Genomic DNA, 22,523 nt, shown 5'->3' on the forward strand with positions numbered 1-22,523 from the left:
CTGAGATTTCCAAACATTTCCTTTCCCAAACTGAGCTGCAAAGAAGAAAGTTGGGGAAGGCTTGGGAACTTTGCTTCTGCTTGACCAGGAAAGGTTGTTCTGGGAACATTTGAAACCTTTCTTTGCATTTCAACCTTTTCCCTTTGCTTAACCTCCCACCACAGAATGCTGTTACCTCTCAAAAGGTTTTGCCTTCCATCTAAAAAAACCTGGAAACTTTTTTTTTTTTTTTCCAATGCACTTTTTCTCTAGTCAGGAAATGTTTTGGAGCCGTTTCCCACAAACAGGTTTGGTTTTGATAAATTTTTTTTTTCCTGGAAGAGGGGGGAAAATATAAATCCCATCACTTGGTGTAAAGCAGCTGCCTGGTGCCACAGTGAGGAACCAGCATTGGCAGCATTTTCCTTTTCCTAAAGATAGCCTTACGCTGAACACCCAAAATACAGGGATCAAGAGGCTCTAATTCCCTGTTCATCCCAGCCAGGATGACTTCATCAAGGCTGTTATGTCAGTGTTCCCACTCCAACGGTGAGCTCTGGGCTGGGATGGCTGGGGCTGCTCTGGAGCTGCCACTTGCCACCCTGTGCATCCTGTTTGCCCCTGGCTGTGCCACAGCTTCAGCCTTGGGAACAGCGAGCCCGGAGCTGAACGCTGCCGAGCTGGGCTGGCTGGCACATGAGGTTTTAATATTTGGGTGGGTGATGTCATCGAGCGCTCCGTAACGCTGTAAAAAATCCAGAACGTCTATAAAGCTGATCTGTGAACCTCCAGCAGAACACACACACACACACACACACACACACACACACACACACACACACACACGTGTGTGTGCACATGGACAGGCACATGGACACATGGACATGGACAAACACATGGGCACATGGAGGGATGCATACATGGAGATAGACATACACACGTGGATACACCTACATGCATGCACAGACATATCCATGGAGAGATGCAAGCAGGGATACACATGGAGGAACACGTGGATGTGTGTGCAGGCTCAGACACATAAAGGGACAAGAAGAAAGATGCACAAAAAGGAGCAGCACACACAGAGGTGTGCTCACACTTGCACACACACACACAACCCACCCAGATGCAGGCACATGGATATCCAGGAGTGTGCACACACACACACACAAATGCCTGCACACATGGATAATGCACACAGGGATGGGTGTGAGCATGGATGCATGCAGTGGTGCAGGTACACACGGGTGCTTGCACACCCATTCACACAGATGCACACCGATGCTTGCACACGCGCAGGTTTGCACACGGACGTGTTGGGATGCATGCACAGTTGCACACGGATAGAATCCACTGTCCCGCTCCCCCAGGGGACACAGAGCAGATGCCACCTGCCAATAAAGCCCAGGTAGGACCTGGCATCACCTCTCCCTCTCCCTGCATGCTGGGAAAGCCGGCAGGATGGGCTGTCAGTTTTTCCATTTACCTGTCAAGTACCTTCTCCATATTTCTGCTGTAACGACCTGCTAAAAGCCCCTCACTCCTCCTCCCCAGCCCAAAACCATCCGGCCTTGAGCTTTGGAGAGATTAAGTCATAAAAATCGGAAGGGGCTGTGCAGTAACAGCCCCAGCCTGAGCCATAACGGCAGTGAAATCATCCCCAAACTATGTCAGCTCCAGCCATTTCCAGTCCCATGTCACACCTGAGCCATTGGCATGCAGTGAAAGAAAACACTGGGGGATGGTTTCCTGGCCCCAGAGCAGCTGTACAGGGACAGGGGCAGGGAAAAGATAAAAATAATATATATGATAAAAATATATAAAAGTAAGATATAAAAATATTTTAAAAAATTAAAATATTAAATATAAAAAATATAAAATAAATTCCAGTGTATAAAAATAATACAGGTAAATATAGAACTAATATATAAGATATGAAACAAGATATAAAATTAAAAATTATTATGTAAAATAAGTGGTGTGGTTAAAGCCCATCAAGGAGCCAGCACCTTTCCCAAGGACCCAGCACCCCTCCCAGGTTCAGCTGAATCCTCTGCCTTCCTGATGGAGCTGGATCAGCCCCTGTGCCACCAGTCTCACCAAACCCTGGATTTGGAGGGGGAAAAATCCTGTCCTGGCCATGGCTAAACCATGAGGCTGCAGCTGTGACTGGAGAGGTGGAGGTTATTTTTTTCCTCTCTTTTTTCCCTTCTCTTTTGTTTCCCTGTGACCTGGGGTAGGGCTGACCAGCGAGGTGGGGCTTTCACAGCGGCTGTGGCTTCAATGTGGTGTGTCCTTGGTGCAGCTATGCATGGGAATGACCATCCATTGCAGCTTTCAGTACCTGCTGAACCCCACAGCAGCATCTGGGACATGAATCACAGCGTAGTTTGGGTTAGAGAGAACCTTAAGGGTCATCAAGTTCTAACCCTCTGCCATGGGCAGGGACACCGTCCACTAGACCAGGCTGCTCCAAGCCCAATCCAGCCTGGCCTTGGACACTTCCAGGAATGGGGCATCCATAGCTTCTCCAGGAACCTGTGCCATTGCATCACCACCCTCATTCTAACGGCTTCTCATATCTAATCTAAATTGACCCTCCTTTGATTGAAAAACCACAGTGAGCTGGCACAGCCTGAACCATGGGAAAAGAAGGGAATTTCTGCTGCAGAAAAGTGACTTCATGTTTGCTCCACGGTGTGATGGACAGAGGTTCTACCCGGCACGGCGAGCAGCTGGGCAAGGACCGGCCTGCTCACCGCTGCTTCGAACCGCAGGAAGTGACTGCATCCATGCCTGGAAGGTACCTGGAAGCTGGGAGCTGGAAAATAACTCAGGGCTTTCTTCTTTCCCCCCTCCCTCATCTCCTTCCTCCCAGGCCGCTTTGGGGATGGAGCCCATAGCCGGCTGCTTCCTTTCATAGTCATCGGCGGCGGCACAGGATGCTTCTCATTTGGTGTTGTGTTTGTTTGCTGCAGCGCGGGTTCTGGCACCCGCCGGGCGCCCGCCAGCCCTCCCGTGTAGGTAGTGAGGTCATTTTTCCATGTATTCCCCCTTTTTACATACTGTATATGGAAAGACAATGAAGCGCCTTTGTGGCGTTCCATGGGAACGCGCCGCCAGCCCCCAGAGTGGTCCCGTTTATTAGCGCTTCACATTCAACAACAACAAAAAAAAGTGAGTCAGGATTGAGTCCTGTTAACACTAATGTGAATTTAATTTAGGAGAAGCTTGAAAATTAATGTCATTTGTTAAATATCCATTTCCCCTAAAAGGCAATTCTTTGCCAACAACAACAACAAAAAACCTCTTCTTCTATTCAATTTTTAATTTTTTTTTTTTAAAACAGCCTTTTTTGGCAATATCAGCCTGGTTTAAATCACTTGGCGCTCAAGGAATGGATGCCACCGGGTTTTAAGCAACAGATTGTTGTTCCTCCTTTTCAAATTGAACAAAAAAGCTCCCTGTAAATCATACAGTGATTCACAGGAGGGGGATGAAGCTCCAGCAAAGCACCAGCAGCTCCGAGCAGGATCCGGCTGGGCATGGTGATGGCTCGGCAAGATCCGCCACTGCTGGAGCCGGGAAGGAGCCAATGAAGGCCAGGAGGAGGAAAGGCTCCAGTACACGGAGTTTTCTTCCAGCTCCGAGGATTGGAGAGAAAGCATTGGAGAAGCCTGGCTCTATTTTTGGGGGGTTTCATGGGAAAACAAGGTGAGCCATGGGCACCACGCATCGGTGCGCTGCCATCATGCCAAAACAATGACCACACCAAGGCTCGTTTCGGAGGAGGATATCACATGTTTTATTATATTTTAATCTGAGAACAGCTGCTTTTCCTGCTGGGAGCATCTCCAGGCGGCACGGTGCGGTGCTGTGGGGCTGCCGCCAGAATCCCATCCCATCCCATCCCATCCCATCCCATCCCATCCCATCCCATCCCATCCCATCCCATCCCATCCCAAGCCACCGTCCTGTGCCGAACCGAGCAGAGCCGTGCTCGAGGAGCCCGAGGCGGCTGACAGGGCAGGCGGGCGGCAGCTTGGAAATTAATACATTTGCCAGGTTGTCAAAACATTAATCAACGGATACAAAAATCTGGAAATGGTTGGGACAACATGTATTTGCGGAAAATATGTGTTCACACAACAAGCACACAAGATGGGAACAATTATATGAAGATGTTTTAATAATTAACCAGAATAAAACAGTTTGCTCTCCATACAGTTCTAGACAATAAAAGTGTTTGCAGTCATATTTTTCTTTTGTACAAAATTCCAGTCAGTTGTTCCTCAATATTTACATTAGCATTCCCTTTTCACAAAATATCTCCTTTTTTCCCCCCTTCCTTTTTTTTTTTTTCTTTAAATCCAGCTTTGCTACATAAATGCTTTAGATCTCATGGATATCCCTTGATTTCTTTTTAAAAAGTCTAATAAAAAAACCCAAAAGACATTAAATACCATTTTATATATAAAAATGCTTAGTAAAAATATAGTTTTGTTGCCCAATTAAAATATATTGCTGAGAATACAGTAAAAACTGTCCTAAAGCCCACCCCTAATGGGTGCTGACTCTTTAACAGCCCCGGCAAATCTTTCTAAAAGCTTTTTCCCCCCTAAAAGTTCACCTGTCCTTGGGTTAAATACTGGGGACAGGTCACACTTTGGCTCATCCTGATGTGATTGTTTCAGGCAGGATTTACTGGAATTGGCTTGAAAATGCCCCTTGGAGCTGGTGAGAGCTGGAGATGTGCCCTGCCGAGGGCTGGAGCGGGGAGCACGGCGGGGAAAGGCGTCTATCTGTGTTATATAGTTATACGGTATATCAGTGAGTTCAGCATGGTCTGTCTCTAAAAAAATAAAAAAAAAATCAAAATAAAAAAGAACAAACAAGAAAGCGATGCATTTAATGAGATACTCTAAATATGATGGAGCTCGTGGTTAAAGGAGGATGGCTTTTTGTTTTTTAGAGGAGAGTCAGGGCTCTCCTGGTGCACGCATTGGATGGTGGGGTCAACCTAACCAGTGATGCAGGGGCTATAGTAAACAGCACTGCTGGCATCGGACAGGGCGGATATCAAACTGCTCTCCTCGCAGGAGATGCTTCTAGGAGTCACTTTGGACAGGGAGACATGGTAAGGGAGGCCCGAGGCTTCGGGACGAGTCCTGCTCATGTTCAAATACTGGTCAAACTCATTGCGGTCAACGTCTGTCCAGAGCTCGGTTTGGTTCAAGTGATCCACGCTCTCCATGTGGTGGGCTTCAGGCGGGGGCGACAGCTGGCCCAGGTGGGCGGAAAGCCCGTTCTGAGTTCCTGAGCACATCTGGTTGTAGTAAAGGCTGGAGGGATGGGGAGTCCTCATGGCGTCGGCCAAGTGTGAGGGGGTCTGAGTGTAGGGCACGGCCACGTCCCGCCCCATGCACTTCTCCTGGGGAAACTCCATCTGGTGATGGTGGTGGTAGCTGCGAAAGGGCATCATGTTGCAGTCATCCTGCATGTGCGGGGGGAAAAACGCCGGCTCGGTCTGTTCCAAGACATCCAAGGGAGACATCTCAGGAGTTGGCAAGCCATAGTTTTCAATATCCGACCCCATGGAGTGGAGTTCTCTGAAGTGGTTAAGTGGGGGAGGCTGGGGGTGGCCCGGCTGGCTGCCGCCATGGTGACTCATGCTGAAGTTGTCACTGCAAGGCTGGGAAAGGTTATGCAGGAGGATATTGGGTTCCATCCTCTTGATTTTCTTGGCTTGCTTCTTTCTCCTTGGGCGGTATTTGTAATTGGGGTGATCCTGGAGATGCTGGATTCGCAGTCGCTCTGCCTCTTCCACGAAGGGACGCTTGTCGCTGGCGCTCAGCGCTTTCCACGATTGGCCTGGAAGAGGAAAGAGAAGCTCTGTAAGAGTGGCTCAGCCACCTGGCACTGGCCAGGGCACGGGGGCACCCAGGGAGAGGCAGCCTAGGGGTGAAGGGCTCCTGCAGATGGCTTGGCACCTGAGAAGGGTCTCACTGCTGGCAGCAGGAAGGGCTGGGGAATGGGTTCCCAAGCCAGGCTGTTCCCTTGTCCCAGAAGGAGGCTCCAGGAGTGCCCAGCACTTCAGTGCTGTGGGAGAATGGGGCTACATGGAATGGGAGCCCCTCTGCCAGGGCTGGGGATTCTACCTCCCACTGCCCCTTGGTACAGTCCCTGCTTCCCTGCATCTTGCATCCATAGCCTGCACCTCTGCAGAGCAAATCACCCATCCCAAAAACTCACAGCACCATATCCTGGATGCCACATCCCCACACCCCGCAGCCCCGTGTCTCTGTATCCTGCTGCTCTGTCTGGCCATATCCTGCTTCCCGTAGTCCCGCATCCTGCAGCTCCATTTACCCATATCCTGCTTCCCGTGTTCCCACATCCCGCATCCTACAGTCGTGCATCCCGCATCCTGCAGCCTGTATTCCCATATCCTGCATCCCTGCAGCTGTGCACCGCTCAGCCCTGGATCTCTGCATCCCGCAGCCCTATTTCCCTGCATCTTGTGTACATGCAGCTCTGTATCTTCACATCCTCACATCCCACAGCCCCATATTCCCACATCATATAACATCACATCCCACAGCCTGAGTCCTGCATCCAAGAGTCCCATCCAAGAGTCCTGCATCCTTACAGCTCGCATCCCTGCAGCCCTGCATCCTTGCAACCTGCAACTCGTAGCCCTTCATCCCACATCCCTAAAGCTTGTGTCCTGCAGCTCTTTACCCTTTCAGCCCATAGCCCTGCATCCCCCAGTTCTGTATTCACAGCACCCCATCCTTGTACCTCAACTCCTGCACCCCCATATTCTTGCAATCTGCATCCCGCAGTCCTGTACCCTTGGAGCCTGGCTAGCAGAGCCCCATATCCTTGCATCCTACAGCCTGCTACCTTGTATCTGTGCAGTCTGCATCCCACGGTCCTGGACTCTCAGCACACACCCCAAATCCCTGCACTTCTCCATTCCACACTGCCAGCCCTGAATCCCTGTACCTCAGGAGTTCACATCTCCAGCTCTGTAGCCCTGCATCCCACTGCCTTGGACTATCAGAACCAAACCTGCCTATCCTGTACACCCCCAGCCCTGTACCCCAACATTCTGAGCTCTGTACCCCTGCATCCCTGCACTCTTGAAGCCCACATCCACAGACCTGTATCTCTGTATTGCTGTATTCCCAGCCCCATACTCCCACATCCTCGTCCCCTCAGCTCGATATCCTCTCCATCCCACAGCCCTGTATTATTGCAGCCTGGATCCCCAGCCCCACATCGCCCTGTCCCTGGCTCTGTAAACCTGCATCCCATAGCCCTGTACTCTTGCAGCCCGCATCCCCAGCCCCGTAATGCAGCATCCCCGCATCTCTAGCTCCATACTCCCGCATCCCCAGCCCCGCTCCCGCATCCCCGCGCCCCCAGCCCTCCTCCCGCTCCGCTCCCGCTCACCCAGCATCTTGCTGAGCACGGCGTTGTGCAGGTCGGGGTTCTGCTGCGCCAGCCGCTTGCGCTCATCCTTCGCCCAGACCATGAAGGCGTTCATGGGCCGGCGGATGCGGGAGTCCTCGGCGGCCTTGCCCTCGGGGCGGCCGGCCGGGGGGCTGTATCCATAGCCCGGCTCGGGGCTGGGCGTGCGGCTGGGGGCCGCGCCGGGGGCCGCTCCGCCGGGGCCGGGGCCGAAGGCGAAGCCGGGCTCGGGGCTGGGCGTGCGGCTGGCGGGGGAGGCGGCTCCCGGGGGGCGCGGGAAGGCGAGCCCGGGCTCAGCGGCCGGCACGGCGGCGGTGACCCATGAACAGTCGCCCCGGGGTTGCGATATCTCCTCTCGGCAGTAGTTAGACTCAGATATATTCATTCCAGCTAGACAGCACTTTGTGTCCGACCCGAGCGGGTGCCGGAGAGAGAATCGGGATTCCTGCCGCGTCCCACCGGGTCCAGCACCGCCGAGCAGCCGCCCGCAGCTCGCTTCCCTCGCCTGCCTTCGGGGGACTCGGGCTCGCCTGCGTTTGTTTTGGTTTCTTTTCTTTTCTTTTTTTTTTCCTATCTTTTTTTGGTTTTTTCCCCCCTTTCCCCCCAAAAAAAAACTTTTGGGATGATGCTGGGCTGGAAGGGGCAAAATATAGCCGGGCTGGACCAATCAGCGGGGCGAGGGGAGGAGGAGGAGGAGGAGGAGAGGGAGAGGAGGAGGAGATGAGGGGGAGGAGGAGAAGGAGGAGATGAGGGGGAGGAGGAGGAGGAGGGAAGGGGGGCGTCCCCAGGCACCAGCAGGAAGAACCACCCGGGGAGGGCCGAGCTGGGACCGGTGTGGAAGCTTCTGCCCCGTTCCCTTCTGTCCAAGGAGAAGGGTTGTTACATTTTTCTCTCATTCTATTTTTTTTAAATCTTTCTTTCTTTCTTTCTTTCTTTCTTTCTTTCTTTCTTTCTTTCTTTCTTTCTTTCTTTCTTTCTTTCTTTCTTTCTTTCTTTCTTTCTTTCTTTCTTTCTTTCTTTCTTTCTTTCTTTCTTTCTCTCTCTCTCTCTCTTTCTTTCTCTCTTTTCTCTCTCTCTTTCTTTCTTTCTCTCTTTTCTCTCTCTCTTTCTTTCTCTCTTTCTTTCTCTCTTTCTCTCTTTCTCTCTCTCTCTCTTTCTTTCTCTCTCTCTCTTTCCGTTTTTTTTGTCTTTCTTTCTGTCTTTTTTTTCTGTCCGTCTTTCTTTCTGTCTTTCTTGTCTTTCTTTATGTCTTCTTCTTTTTTTCTTTTCTTTTTTCTTTCTCTTTGCGAGCCCCTTTTCTGCTCGCTGTGCCCTGCCCTCGCCCCCCGCCACCCGCGGTGCCGAAGCAGGGAAGCAGGGAAGCAGGGAATCAGGGAAGCAGGGAAGCGTTCAGCTTCGCCCGCCAGCCTGTGTGCAGGGGCACAGGGATGTTCAGGGCTCGGCGTTTATTTTTCTTACGGCTGACTCCGTGTGTGTGTTTTGGCCAGCATTCCCCATCCGGGGCTGGGAGCAGCCCTGGGGTGAAGGCAGGGGTGAGCCCTCTCTCCCCCGGCATTTTTCTGTGGGAATTTCAGTGTCAGGCAAAGAAACGGCTCCTTGAGTTTTACACGGAAAGCATTGTGTTTTCTAGGGACTGTTGAGGAACGGGGGGGTCAGCGTCAGCCAGGTGATGGTGGCTCAGCCCAGCCTGCAGGGCTGCCGGGGCTGGCGCGGCTGTGCCATCGCTGCATGCCTTGGGCACGGCTGGGTGCCCGCAGCACGCTGCCACCGGCAGCCACAGCAAAGCAGCACGTCCCCTGCCACCAGGTCACTGCTCCGCCGGCTTGGCCGCCATCCAGAGGGGATTTGCAGTGCCAAGGGTCAGCTCAGGTGGTCTGAAGGACCTTCCTGCCCTTAGCACTGGGAGCTACTGCGGGGCCCATTTGCAATCAATTGTCTGGCACACTGTGCCTGCCCCCTGAAACCCCCGGGGCAATCGGGCTGACTTGGAAGAGGTGTCCCAGCTCCGGGTACCTGCCCCAGGCCCTCTCTGGCTGTGGACATGCCCTGGACCCCAGCCTGAAATGTGAACCTCAGCCTCAGGAAGACTTGGGGCACTGGGTTGCGCAAGAGCCCAGCCCCAGCCTCTCACAGCCGTGGGGTATTGCATGCCATGGTTTCTGTGTGTCTGGAAGTGATTTGGACAAGCCGATCTGCTGTTAACCCTAAACAAAACAAAGGCCTCTAAAAAATAATAAAAAAAAAATTAAAAATCATGTCTCACTTATTCTTCAATCATCAACCAGGAGCGACAGAGGTTTCGGGCGAGATTTCCTTCATGTTTCTCGAACTTCTAATTAAAATTTTGAAAGTGCAAATCAGCACCAGTCCACAGGAGAGCCCACACAGCTGCAAGGAGTCTCCTCTCCTCTCTCCCCCATCCAGAGGGAGCTGGAGCACTGCTTTGGTGGAGAAGCAGTCCCTGCTGCCATCCAGAGCAGAGCCCCTCGAGGCTTTGGCTCTTTGTCCCTGCTCTGGCAGAAGCAAGGTGGGTGCTGGGGGATCTGGGGACTCTCAAGCTGCGACCCGTGGCTGCCTGTGGAGTGAAGTGAGCAGCCTTGGGGGCAATCAGTCTCGGCAGCTGATGGGGACATCTCCTTCTCCCAGGCTTCAGCCAAGCATGTGGTGCTTTCCCTGATCACATCCTCTCTGTGCCTCCTCCATGGCCCTGGCACAATCCTTGGCCTCCAGGGGTGCTCCAAGCTGCTCTGGAGCTGGGGTTGGACCTGGTGGCACCAGCTGGCATTTGGGATGTGGTGGGGATGAGCTGCAGCAGGGTGGGAGTGGGGGCAGCTCTGATTTTCCTAGCCCTGGAATGATGTGAAGAGCTGGGGCAAACCCTCCCCAAGAGAGGTAGAGCTTCATGTCATCCACACTGCTCTGTGCAGCCACTGCAGGCCTGGGCTCAGGATGTTCTCCCTGTTGCAGGGGGCAGAGATCAGGGTGGTGCTGCTGTCCCTGTTATAATGGGATTGTTTGAGAACTCCTGACCATGGAGCAAAGCCAGGCACTTTGACCCTCAAGCTTGCATGGAACCCAGCCTTTCACTGGGTCTGCAAACCTGGTCTTACAGTGCATTTGCTGTTGGTTCTGCATCATTAGGAAATCATTAAGGAAAAAAAAAAGGAAAAAAAAAAGGAAAAAAAATGCAAAAAAGGAATGGGATGAAGAGCCATGTAGTGTGGCATGGTTTTGGAGGAGGCAAAGCACAGAGAGAGGGGAAGGAGAGCTGAGAGGGGGATGGAGCAGTACACAAAGCACACAGAAATGCCTGGATGCAGAAATGCCTGTGTGCAAAGCACCCAGAATATCCCGGGAGGAGCCTGCCTTCAAGGACAATGCCACCCTGCTTTGTTCCCCTCCAGCACCACAGAGCTTCACTCCAGGAGTGAAAGCCCCCTCACCCAGGTGTGGGATGAAGATGCAGGGTCTGTGCCTGGCTCAGCCTTCCTGGGAGGGGTTTGATAAAGCCCTCCTTTCTCCTTGCTGCCTGCAGGGCTGGAGCTTGGGGTGCTGCTGGCCCAGCGGCTCCTCACCAGCCACACCTGCAGCTGCAGGCAGGGAGGAAGCTCTGGGCATCCCCGGGCAGAGCCAGGACCGGTGTGTGCCAGCCCAGTGACCTCTCCCCGTGCCCTCCTCTCTTGGAATCAGGCAAGCTGGACCCCAGTCCAGCACACAGCCTCTGGAGTTGCGTGGTTTTTAATTTTATTTTTTTTTTCATTCCCTCCGCAGTTTCATGGAGCTGGCAGCTGGCTGACCCCAGCCCGGCCCCTGGCTTCCCTCCCGAGCATCCCAGGCCACACCTAGCAGAGGAAGCGTGGCGGGACGGCCGCCTCTGCTCCCCGGCACAAAGGCATTTGCCCTCCCCGCCTCAGCCCGCCCGCTCCCGGTTATTCCTCCCAGCCAGGTCCAATGCCGAGCTCCCACCCGGCTAAAAATAGAAGTGGCACCACCTGGATCATCCCAAGGGGTGTCAGGGATTTGAGGGCTCAAAGAGGGGCTGGTGGGGATGGCAAGGAGGGAAGAGCCTCTTGCCAACTGAGCCTGGTGGTTATTTCTGCTGCTGCTGCCTGTGGGTTGGTGCAGGAGCCCCAGGCTGAGGCTGTGCAACCAAATCCAAGGAACTTGTCCCCAAAATTTGCATCCAGGTAACAGAGGTGGCGGGTGGATGCTGGCAGGTTCCTATAGCACAGCAGTGGCCAGGCTCCAAGCTGCAGTAGGAAAATTGCTTTTTATCCTCCTTTTCAGAGGGTGCAGGGCGCTTTTTATCCTCCCTTTTCAGGGGCAGGGGCAGGATGGGTCCTTGGGCCTGGGTGCAAGTGCTGCACCCTCCTCTGGTGCCCAGCACTGCCTTCCCTTGCTCACACAGACCAGCCTTGCCTCTAGATGTGTTCACAGCACTAATTGATTAATCACCATGCAATTACCAGCCGTGTGTGGCCGGTGCTGCTGTGTGTCCAATATGGATGAATGAGATTTTTCACAGGGAGAGATTTGTTATTAATTATAGTGAATTATTATCGTTAGGCCACTCAGAGCAGTGCAGCCAGGTGGGATGGACGTGACACCTGCCAAAGGAGATGGAGATCCTCAGGGTGACCATGGGCTGTTCCTCACACAGTTTTTGGGGACCTGTGCAGCACAGCCCAGGCTGGCAGCTCGCCCAGTGCCCTGAGAGGTGCCCCCGTGTCCCTGTCCCCTGGGCTCCCCTGGGCTGGGGCTGCTCCAGCCTTGCTGGAACAAAGGCTTCCCAAAGAAAGGCGCTTCCTGCAGAGCAAAGGACTCAGGGCTGGGGCTGTGTGTGAGCCCTGCTGGGAGGCTGAAGTCATCCCTGGGAAATGCTGTGTTCACCGGAGCCTCCCTTGCTCCAGGGCCCAGCTCAGTGACTGGTTTCCTCGGGCACAAAGAGTTCAGTGGGTCAGGTGGAGCTGGAAAGTGCCGAGCGAGGCAGCTGGGGTTCAGCATCTGTGTCAGGAGCATCCTGGCTGCAGCCATGTGCCTGTACAAGGGTGACAAACCCCAGTGTCCCCAGCCAGGATCAAACTCCCACCCAAGTCGGGGAAAGTGGGAGGTTGTGCCACTCCCAGTCCAGGGAATGCCCAGCTCAGCTGTTTTCTGCTCATGTGCTGTTTTTTTGGGCTGCCAGCTCCCTCTGACAAGCGAAGGGCATCAGGGACAGTGGGAAGGTGTCCTGGGCCACAGTGGCTCTCTGCCTGTGTGCTCACTGCCACTCTGCCCTGCTGCCAACCGTGCTGCAGGTCCCCAACAGCTGCAGGGGCTGAGCTGGGAGCACGGTGTGGGCTGTGTCAGCCAAGCCTGGCAATCAGACACTGCATCTGAGGAAGCAGAGAAAGTTGTCTTTATTTTCAGCTCTTTTCAATAACCAGAGGTCAGCCTTGTTTATACAGGATTATAACTGGAACGACAACAGCGATATCCATTGTGCGAGCAGCGAAACCCAGAGCTAACCTGAAAAAGCTGTTTGCTCTGCATGGGTGCAGCCACTGCACCTCCTGGGTGATGGCCAGAGACCTTGGGCCTCCCCAAGGCTGTCCTGCCTCCCCTTCCCCTGCTTTTGCTCTGCCACAGCCCCTTCTGGCACAGCTGACTCTCTGGTCCCACCATCAGCTCGGGGTGCTGCACTTCCAGCCACATCACCCTGAGTTTGCTCCTAAGCTGCTCCCTGTGAAACCTGGGGTGATGTCCCCACACCCCATACATGAGCAGAACTGTTGCAAATCCCACCCATGGTGCTTATGGGCACTAAATCCCAGGAAAGGCTTCAGCACAAGGAGATCAGAGCATGCAGGAATGCGCAGGGCAGACGCTGCCTGCAGTCGCTTCCCTGGCAGCTGACTGCAGCAGTACTCGTTGCTTTAATACCCAGTTCCCATCACAGAGAGAGCCCAGGCTTTTAGGAAGGAAAGTCTTACACTTCTACCAACTATTTCAAGACTTCCATAAACACATTTTTGGTTGAGCATTAATGAATTACCTCAATGCAGAGCTACTCATGCCAAATACATGAATACAGAGTGTAGAAAAGCCGCCGAGAAGCAGATTTGGCTGCCATTCAGCTGCTCCGATCTGCACAATTTCTTTTCTTGATTATAGCAAGAAAATGCTCCCTGCCTGTGGCACTGCATCCTCCCAGGAACAGGCAGCTGGCCGACAGTTGGGCTGTGCAGAGCCTGGGCATGCCGGGGTTATTCGCTGCTTCCATCGCTTCAGTTGGCAGAGAACGCTGCTTGCTGGTGTCTGTGCAGGAGATGCAGCCAAGAACTGGGATCCTGCTCCCTCTGCATGCCCAGGCTGGCTGCCTCGGGATGCCTGACCTCCTTTTGGGTGCTAAGGAAAGGAAAACTGCAATTAGAATGATTTCTGAGCCTGGAATTTTTTGGGAGGTAGGCTGGAGCTGCCCATCTGTGGCCCTGCAGCCACACATGCCCATGACAACCACAGCCATCTGCAGCTCCAGTATGGCCCCTCTCCATGGCCTTAGCCCTGGGGACTCCCAGGACAGGATGTGATGCCCAGGAGAAGTGCAGTCTCCCCTCTGAATACACCTTTCTCACAGAGCTCTGCTCTGTGCATTCCCAGCCTCTGTGCCCACGTGAGACAGTGGGTGGTGGCACCACTGTGGGCATCGAGCCCCCTGGCTGGCAGCAGAAGGGTCACCCATCCTCTCTCTCGCTGGGATGGATCCAGCAGCACAGGACATCTCCATCTAGGAAAGGTTTGCTGTTCTCAGGAGCTGCTGTGGCTCCTGACGTGGTTCAACTTCGCATGAGGCATGACCTCCACAGGCAGCAGCAGATGGCAGATGGCTGCTGCCTGTGCCATGTGCCCCCCTTCCCTTTTCCCTCTTCCCTTTCCCTCTCTCCTCTCGCCTCCCCTCTCTCTCCACTTCCCCTGCAGCCCCCAGCCCAGTGCTTTCTGCCCAGGGTTTCCATTCACTGGCTGGTTTTTGTTCAGCAAAGGTGGCTGCCTGATTTCTGAGCATCACCACAACCAGACCTGGAAGGAGGGGAGCCCTTTGCAGCACCCCTGGAGGAAGAGGAACACTACAGCATCCCTGGAAGGAGGGGAGCCCTTTGCAGCATCCCTGGAAGTGACAACCTTTGCCAAAGCTTGCAGCCCACCCCATTGCACACAGGATCTTGTGGCCACCTCTGTGCTTCACCAAGGTTTTTACTGCCCAGCAGAAAGAATGAGGATGTTGCTGAGAGAACCTCACCTCTTACAGACAGGGAAAGGCATGTGGAAGAGAGGAATTTTGGCTCAGAGTGGGGTAGATGCTGCTGTGGCTCTGTGCCTCAGTTTCTCCACATCTTGTACAGGGCATGGGGTGACCCAGTCTCTCCTCAGGCCCTTTAGAGACAACAATGTCCCCAGCAAAGGGCAGGATGTATCTCTGACTGAGTGATTCTGTCCTCTGAGAGAATGATTATTATAATTACAACAATAATAATAATAATAATTACAATAATAACACTAAAAATAAAGAGAAAGACCTGAGAGCATTCCCTCTTGCCAGCAGAGGAACAACTTTTGCTTTTAGGTGCTGCACTGGGGACAGTAAGGGAAGGGAAAGGGGATGTGCTGCATTTGAAGCTCAAAACCCCAAGAATTGTGACATCCCTGCCATAAATTGGCCTAAAAGTGAGATTTTAAAGCTTGCTACAGGCAGCATCGTTTTCTTTGCTTTCTGATTTCAGAACATCCTTTGTGCTGCAGCTCAGGAAATCCCCCAGCAGCAGAGCTGGAGCTCGGGGGTGCTGGGAGCAGTCATGGAGGGGTTTGGCACAGGGATGCAGGGTGGGATGGGGAGGGTGCTGCGGACCCCCGGGGCTGTGCCGATGCCGGGGATCCCCGCGGCTGGCGGAGCGCAGGGGGCCGGGGCAGGAGGGAGGCGGCGGGGAAGGGCTCCAAGGGAAAGGCTTTGTTCGCGGGCCAGCCGGGAGCGTGCGAGGGCCTCCGGGCTCCAGCGTTTCTCCTCCACTTCGCTCCTGCTGCGTGCGGGAGCCGAGCCAAGGTGGAGCACGGCGGGGTGGAGAGGGTCCCTGAGGAAGGCAGGGGACAAGGGACGGCCGTGCATTTGGCCCTTAAATTGCCTGGGAAAGCAGCTCTGTCTTTCCATCTCCCCCCAGGGCTCTTCCCTCACCCAAGCTGAGGCTGTTTCCCAGGCTGCTTGCCCTGAACACCTCCACCTCTGCCCTCTGCCAGCGACCCCTCTTCTTGGCCCATGGAGCCCGTGGATCTGCAAGCTCAGGGGAAGGATAAGGAAAGGCTCACGACAGAATGGCCCTTCGAGGAGCGCTCGAGCTGCAGAAATAAGGTTAAAGGCTCTTATCTGATGGAGCTGCAGCCTTGCCAAAGCCTGTTGCTATCAGCTCGGGACACATGTGCTATTGGCAAAGCTTCGGGGACACAATAATACAAACAGTTTTCATTGTCGAGTCAACAATGATGGGAGAAGGAGCCTGGTGCTATTACCGGTATAAAAGGCACTGTAGGAAAGCTCAGGACAGGAGGATGCAGTCGGGATCAACACAGGGTTTAGCAGATTACAGTTATATTTGTATTCGGGAAGGAGAAACCTTCCATCCCCAGTGGGCTGGAGCCAGAAAGATGGAGCCAGCAGTGGGGGTTTAGGCTGCAAGGAAAAACTCTTAGAGCAGCACTGGAAGCAGCTGCAGCAAAGTGCTGATGGCAGCGGGTTTGGACAAGGGCAGGTTTGCAGCACGTCAGCCCAAGGTTGTGCTCTGCTCGTGAGGAGTCACTCAGGGAAAAACTCACAGCTGCAAGGCAAGAGAGGCTGTGCAGCAACAGCCCGAGGCTTGCACAATCCTCCACATTTTCACCAAAAAGTGTGTTTGTTTGGAAAAGCCAATGTTTGCAGGGTGGATGGGTGATGTGGCATACACTGTACCCAGACCCTGCTGTCACTTGGGCAGATTTGAGGATGATGGGGAGAAGGTGGGTGCCTCCACAGGGCTGGTGCATGGAGGCCAGGCAGTACCTGTGTGTTTCACACACATCCTTCCAACACCTGTGTTGCTTACCCCCACATTCCTTCCGCTCTGTATTTCCCCTGTGAATTTGAACAGGGCATTTTTGGAGAACACGCACTCCCATACCCTCAGATGAGGATGGTGAGGTGATGGGCATAATCATCTCGGTTGTACCCATGGTAGTAAGGAAGAGGATGCAGGTTTGCCAGCTCTCGTGCCATGGTGGCGGGAGTCAAGCATCTATCTATCTATCTATCTATCTATCTATCTATCTATCTATCATCTATCTATTATCTATCTATCAATCTATCTATCTATCTATCTATCTATCTATCTATCTATCTATCTATCTATCTATCTATCATCTTTCTATGTATGTATGTATGTATGTATGTATGTATCTATCTATCTATCTATCTATCAATCTAATCTATCTGTCATCTTTCTATCATCTCAGGCACAAAAGCCTCCCCACCATGGGGGGCCGTGGGAGGCTGAAAAGCCGGACAGGAGGTCAGGAAATTGTTGGCTAATGTCAGGGACCGAGTGGGGCCAGGGTGGCCATTCCCACCGGGAGCGATGATGTCAGGCGGCGGCCGGGGCAGGAGGCAGGAAGCCCAACGCAGCCAGCGAGTCTGTCCTCCTTGGACTTCCCCATGTGTTTTCATGAACAATGCACCTCATGTCAGGGACGCTGGGAGGCAGGTCCTCCTTCACTTGGGGCACTGCAAGGTTCATCCTCCTGCTCTGGGAACACCGTTGTGCTGTTCCAGGTGATGCTCTTCGCTCATGTGAGATCTGGGATGGTGCTGGCGTTGCACCTTTTGCAGGGGGATTTGGTGTGTCTGCTGCATCGCTGTGAGGTCTGCAGGTGACATCTCTGCTGCTGCACTGTGCTGCTTCCCTGGCACATCTGGCCTTGTGTGGGGAGAAGACAGGCTGGTGAGCTCCAGAGGAAGTGCTTGCAGAAAGGATGGCCATGCCAGCCGCTGGCCCTCTCCCACTTCCAGCTCAGCTCAGACAAGGCACATACCTGCTTTGAGCATCCAGCCTTGCCTGCTTCAGAGTCCAGATATTCCATCTGGAAGTGGAAACAGCAATTACTCAAATGTGACAGGAAAGGCTCTGTGAGCCTGAGACACTTAGGGAAGCTCACATCTGTGAGATGTGAAAAAGCCTCTCCAGGGTCCCCACTGAGGTGAGGAATGTCCATGGCCCTGCCTGTATCCTCCCAGCCCAGGCAGCTGTGGCTAAGTTTTGCATCTCGGCCCCTTTGTGAACTGAGCAGGCATTCAGAGCGGGCAGGGGCTGCAAACGGGGTGGCTGGGACAGGGTGAGACACCTGGTCACAAACAGCAAGAGGGAGAGCGACTTCCTGAGGACAGCGAGCTCATGGGTGGCCCCAAGGACTCTTCCTCCACCCCACCCAGCACACCCTTGTTTTCTCGGGGGTGCCTCCACAGGCTGCGTTTGCCAGCGGCTGGCAGCGATGGCCGTGCTGGTGCCGACAGGCCGGCTGGCATGCTTTCCCCCAGGGAGGCTTTAGCAGGAGGCTGTGCATTTCTGGGAATTGTGTTGGTCATTGTTCGGGCTGCAAGTGTGCGGCGCGCTGATGAGATCAGGGCTCGGTGCTCGGAGCTGGGGCAGCGGAGCCGCTGCAGAGCCGCTGATGGGGCGATAAGCGGGACAAGGTCCTTATCTGTGCTGCCATCGCCGCGGGGAGCAGAGGGCACGGCACAGCCGCGGTGACCTGGCTCTGCTCGATGAGGGCACTGAGCAGGGAACATGCTGCCTTTGCTCTCCGGCAAATCACGGCTGAATGCTGAGGTTATTTCATGGAAAAGGCTCCAGCCCTCCTCGCTGAGCCTCTCCTTCCTGCCTTTCTACCAGTCAGTCCCTGTCTCCAGCACCTCTGAGGTCTCCATCCCAATTCTGTGTGCTCTGCCACGTGTTTGCTCCTTTGCTGACAGGACACAGGTCCTGTTGATCCCAAACTCTGTGGGAGACAATATCTGAGCTCTGCTTGCAAGGGCACTGAGAGGAAGGGGCTGGGGTGTTCGAGCCCTTTGCAATCCTTTGCTGAATGGAGAGGTGCCATGTTATGCCCCATAAGAAGTCAACCGTTTTCCTCCTCCTTCTCCTCAGGAGAATGCCTCCACTGTAACTTTTGACACAGAGCAAGTCACGAGATCCTGAGGAGGTCAGACCTGCTGCCACGGAGGGGCACTGCCATCCAGAGAGCTTCCCACTGCCCGGGTCTGGAGATCGCACGGGGGAGCAGGGACAGCATAGGAAATGCTACATGGGAAAGCCCTGTGTGGGAGCCCAGGAGCCCCTGCCTTCCCACAGCAGACTTATCAAGGCACCAGTTCAGAGTGGTGCTTTCCATGGGCCAAAAGGGAAGTGCATACACACCAGACTTCTCGGGGTCAAGGATGCTGGGCAAGCAGTGAGAGGAGAGGCTGCAGGGGGCAAGGGAGGGAACCGGGGCGTGGGGAAGGAGACACAAATAGCAAAATGAATGGCTTGAACTTCCTATGTTTTATGGAGGTGAATAAAAGGAGACAGAGAGGGGGAGAGAAAGGAGACCTGAGTGCCTGCACAGGCTCTCATGCTCACACAGGCCAGCCCAGACCCACCATCTGCTGGTGGCTGATGTGGAGTGGCAGCCTGCACCCACTTGGCTGGCATGGCTCTGGGCTGGCTGCCTGTCTGGCCCAGTGTCCCCTGGGGGCATCTCATGAAGCGTGACAGGCTGCTGCTTAGCATTTATTCCTCTCCCTGTCATTATTGTTTTGAACAGCAGCCAGTATAATTAAAATTGTTAGGAGGAAGAGGTTTAGGGAAAATCCAAAATGTCTCAGAAGAGCATCTGCAAAGCTGGAGGTCCAAACTCCACCCTGGCACTCACGATGAGCAGGGCCCATGGGAGCCATCATGTCCTCTGCATCCTCCCTTCCATGCTCCCCGTTTCTCAGGGTGGCAGAGGCTGGGCTAGCACACAGGGTGGTCCTGGCCACGTTCCCCTTGCAGCTGCTGCCCACTGTAGCCAAATCCTGCAGCTTTTCTTGGTGGAGGACTTGTCCCAGGAGGTCCAGATGGCAGTGTCCCCAGGCACGGGTGCTCACCTGAAGCTCCAGGACAGATGCAGTGGGGGGATGTAGGGAGTGGAGGACACAGAGCCTCTGTGGGCTGCTCTTCCAGAATGGCATGGATGGATCCTAAAATATCTCCTGGGAACCATTATGCTTTCTCTTGTGTTAGAGAGCCTGTGCCATAAGAGGAGGTGTGGAGAGGTCCCTTGGCTCCTCAAAGGAGGAAAACAGGATGGTCTGTAAGACAGAAATATAAGTCATTCATGCCACATTCTTCAGGTTTCCTAAGTGTTTGAATGGAGGATTTGTCTGCTCTTGGGTCAAATGTCCCCAGTGCCAAGGCCAGGAGATTAAGGACATCAAGCAGCTGCAGCTAGGAGGGGAAGAAAAGACAGATCTCTTTCCTCCTTTCCTGACACAAGTGCATGGTTGGAGGATCAATCAGGACCCCTCCAGCCAAGGCTGAGGGTGAAAACGAGGGGAAACACATCAAAACCATGAGGGTGAAAAGGAGGGTAGACACATCAAAACCCCTCCCCAAAATAAGTGGTGCTCTGGCAAAGCCTACAGCAGCTGCTCCCATGTCCTGCCTCAGCATCTGCCAGCTACTGATTGTCTGTTGTTCTCTGGATAGGGTCACTCATTACCAGCTCAGAGCCCAGTGTGTCACCCAGGACAACCAGTCCTCCAAGGCTGAGGTCCAGGAGATCTGAGCACCCCTGAAGTTAGGGGGTGTCTCAGGAAGAGCTTCCCTGTGGGTTTTGTGGTGGGTGGATGGACAAGGCAGGCCCAGGAGTGCCTCTCATCTCTGCTTTTTCCAAAAGTGGACCAGACCAAGCCTCTGGTGATTGGGAGCAGAGAAAGGGTGGGGTTTGATGGCTGATCTCCAAATGACTTGAACTTACTGGGGATAGTGCAAGCAACTTGATCCAGCCCATTTGCTGTGTTCAAATCTGCTGAGAGTTGCTTGGGAAATACAGTAGCCCAGTGGAAAAAACAGGTGAGATTTTGTGGGCTTTTATTTTGCAGGAAACTTCTCCTGGCTCTCCCAGATTTGCCTGCCAAGGGCAGCTGCCAGCGAGGCACCACAAACAGAGATTTTCAGGGAGTCTCTTGGTGTGCAGGGGTCAGCAAAAGCCCCTTCCCAGCCTCTCCCTGACGGACTCGCCCCTGCTCTGTTTTTAGCACATTCAAGTAGCTGCTTTCACAAGAGGTAAAAGAAAGTTCATGGATCCGTTGACAGATCACCCCAAGCGGGAATTTCTCTGGGAATTCCTGCAATAGCAGGTTGGCTCCCGCGGAGGTGGAGTTTCCTCTGGATCTACCTCCACCCAGGCTAGGGGAGCGCTCTGGCCAGCGGCTCCACGCCTGGGGGGGCAGGGCTGAGCGACGCCACCGCTGCTTCCCAGCCAAGGTCAGCCAGAAACCCTCCCTGCTTTGCAAACCCCTGGCTTGCGGTGTCCTGTTAACCCTTGGGAAGATCGGAACCACAGGCCAGCAGGGTTGGGCTGCAGAGCTGGCCCGTGCCCACGGGCACACAGGGGCAGGGGACGTGCCCAGCAGGCACATACGGCTGCAGGCATGAGGATTTTGTGCCATTCTGTCCTCGGGGACCAGGCAGGCAGTGGTGGGCCCTGGGTGAGGCTGGCTGCCACTGCAGGAGGCCAGCGCTGGCAGGGTGATGGCTCCTGCTCGAGGCAGGGAGCGACGGGGTGATGGCAGCAGTGACTGTGTGCTCTGGAATCTCAGACACGTCCCCGGCCATACTTGTGGTCAGGAAGCATCTCTGCGTTGCAGCGACACAAACCACACTGACAGTGGCAGCAGTGCTGCTCAAGCGTGTCTCTGACGCCAAGGACCGGCGTGACCCGACCCCACACACGGGACAGGCAGCTGCTCATTTCCACAAGGTCCTCTTGCTGGGACTTGTTTCCTCATCCCTAACAGAGGTGGGCCTCTCCAAAATGGCACCCCCTGACTCCACAGCCAGACCCTGCCAAGGGTTGGAGGATTTCCAGGTGCTGCACAGGCTCCAGACTGTGGGGTGGAGGGAACTTGTGTTCACAAACATGGGGCCAAGCCAAGAAGTTTCAAGGTGTCATGCCAGGGAGAGGGTCCAGGGCTCACTTTTGGTCTGGGACCACCTTTGCTGCTTTAGGGATGAACTGACATGTGCCTTACACATCCAGGGCGCAGTTCTTGCTCAAGGAGATCCCAGAGCTCCATGGTATTTCTATAAATCTCCATGGTATTGCTATAAAGCACAGCAAGCTGGCAGCTTGGTGGTGGGCCGATCTGGGGGTCAAGCACCCATCAGAGCTTTAGCACTGATTTGTTCAATACTTCTCTCTCTGGAGGTATTCAAAACCCATCTGGACAAGTTCCTGTGTCACCTGCTTTAGATGACTCTGACTTTGAAGGGGGGCTGGACGATCTCCAAGCCCTTGAACCCTACCAATTCCATGAGTCTGTGATCATGCCCTCAGTGACTCAGCCTGCCCCAGGACAGAGTGCAGTTGGAGATGAGTGCTGGGAATTCTGGTTCCCAAGACGTGCCTGTACATCCCGAGGCCACACGTAGCATATCCCCGTGCTTCCACATGATCTGCAGCTCCACCGGGGCAGGACACGGCCGCTCCTCACCAGCACAGTCAGGGCCCTCTCTGAAGCACTGCTTGGCGAGGGCTCTGCAGGCGGCTGTGCATGGAAGTTGTCCCTCTGCCAGGAACCAGCTGGAGGGAGCGACAGCCCTCAGCAGCAGCTCCCGGGGGATGCGCTGCCCTCGCACAGTGTGCGAGTGCCATCTACAGGGGGTCCAGCCGGGCCCCCCCAAAGCATCCATCCTCTCGCCACCGGTAACTGCTGTCCAGACCCCAAGGCCGTGTGAGGGGCACGGCTTCGGTTCATCCTGGGAGCTTTT

General features: G+C 54.2%; 1 protein-coding gene across 1 annotated transcript; it reads right to left on the bottom strand.

Annotated features, from left to right (window-relative positions):
- Positions 1–4,084: 4,084 nt before the first annotated feature.
- On the bottom strand, positions 4,085–8,018 carry SOX18 (SRY-box transcription factor 18). The gene is made up of 2 exons (XM_066561550.1): positions 7,438–8,018; positions 4,085–5,850 (listed from the first exon to the last, which is right to left on the bottom strand). The coding sequence occupies exons 1-2, from the start codon at positions 7,838–7,840 to the stop codon at positions 5,000–5,002; spliced, it is 1,254 nt and encodes a 417-aa protein (XP_066417647.1). The 5' UTR covers positions 7,841–8,018; the 3' UTR covers positions 4,085–4,999.
- Between the last annotated feature and the right edge of the window lie 14,505 nt (positions 8,019–22,523).

The sequence above is a fragment of the Molothrus aeneus genome, chromosome 17, assembly GCF_037042795.1.
Source record: "Molothrus aeneus isolate 106 chromosome 17, BPBGC_Maene_1.0, whole genome shotgun sequence".
NCBI classification, from domain to species: Eukaryota; Metazoa; Chordata; class Aves; order Passeriformes; family Icteridae; genus Molothrus; species Molothrus aeneus.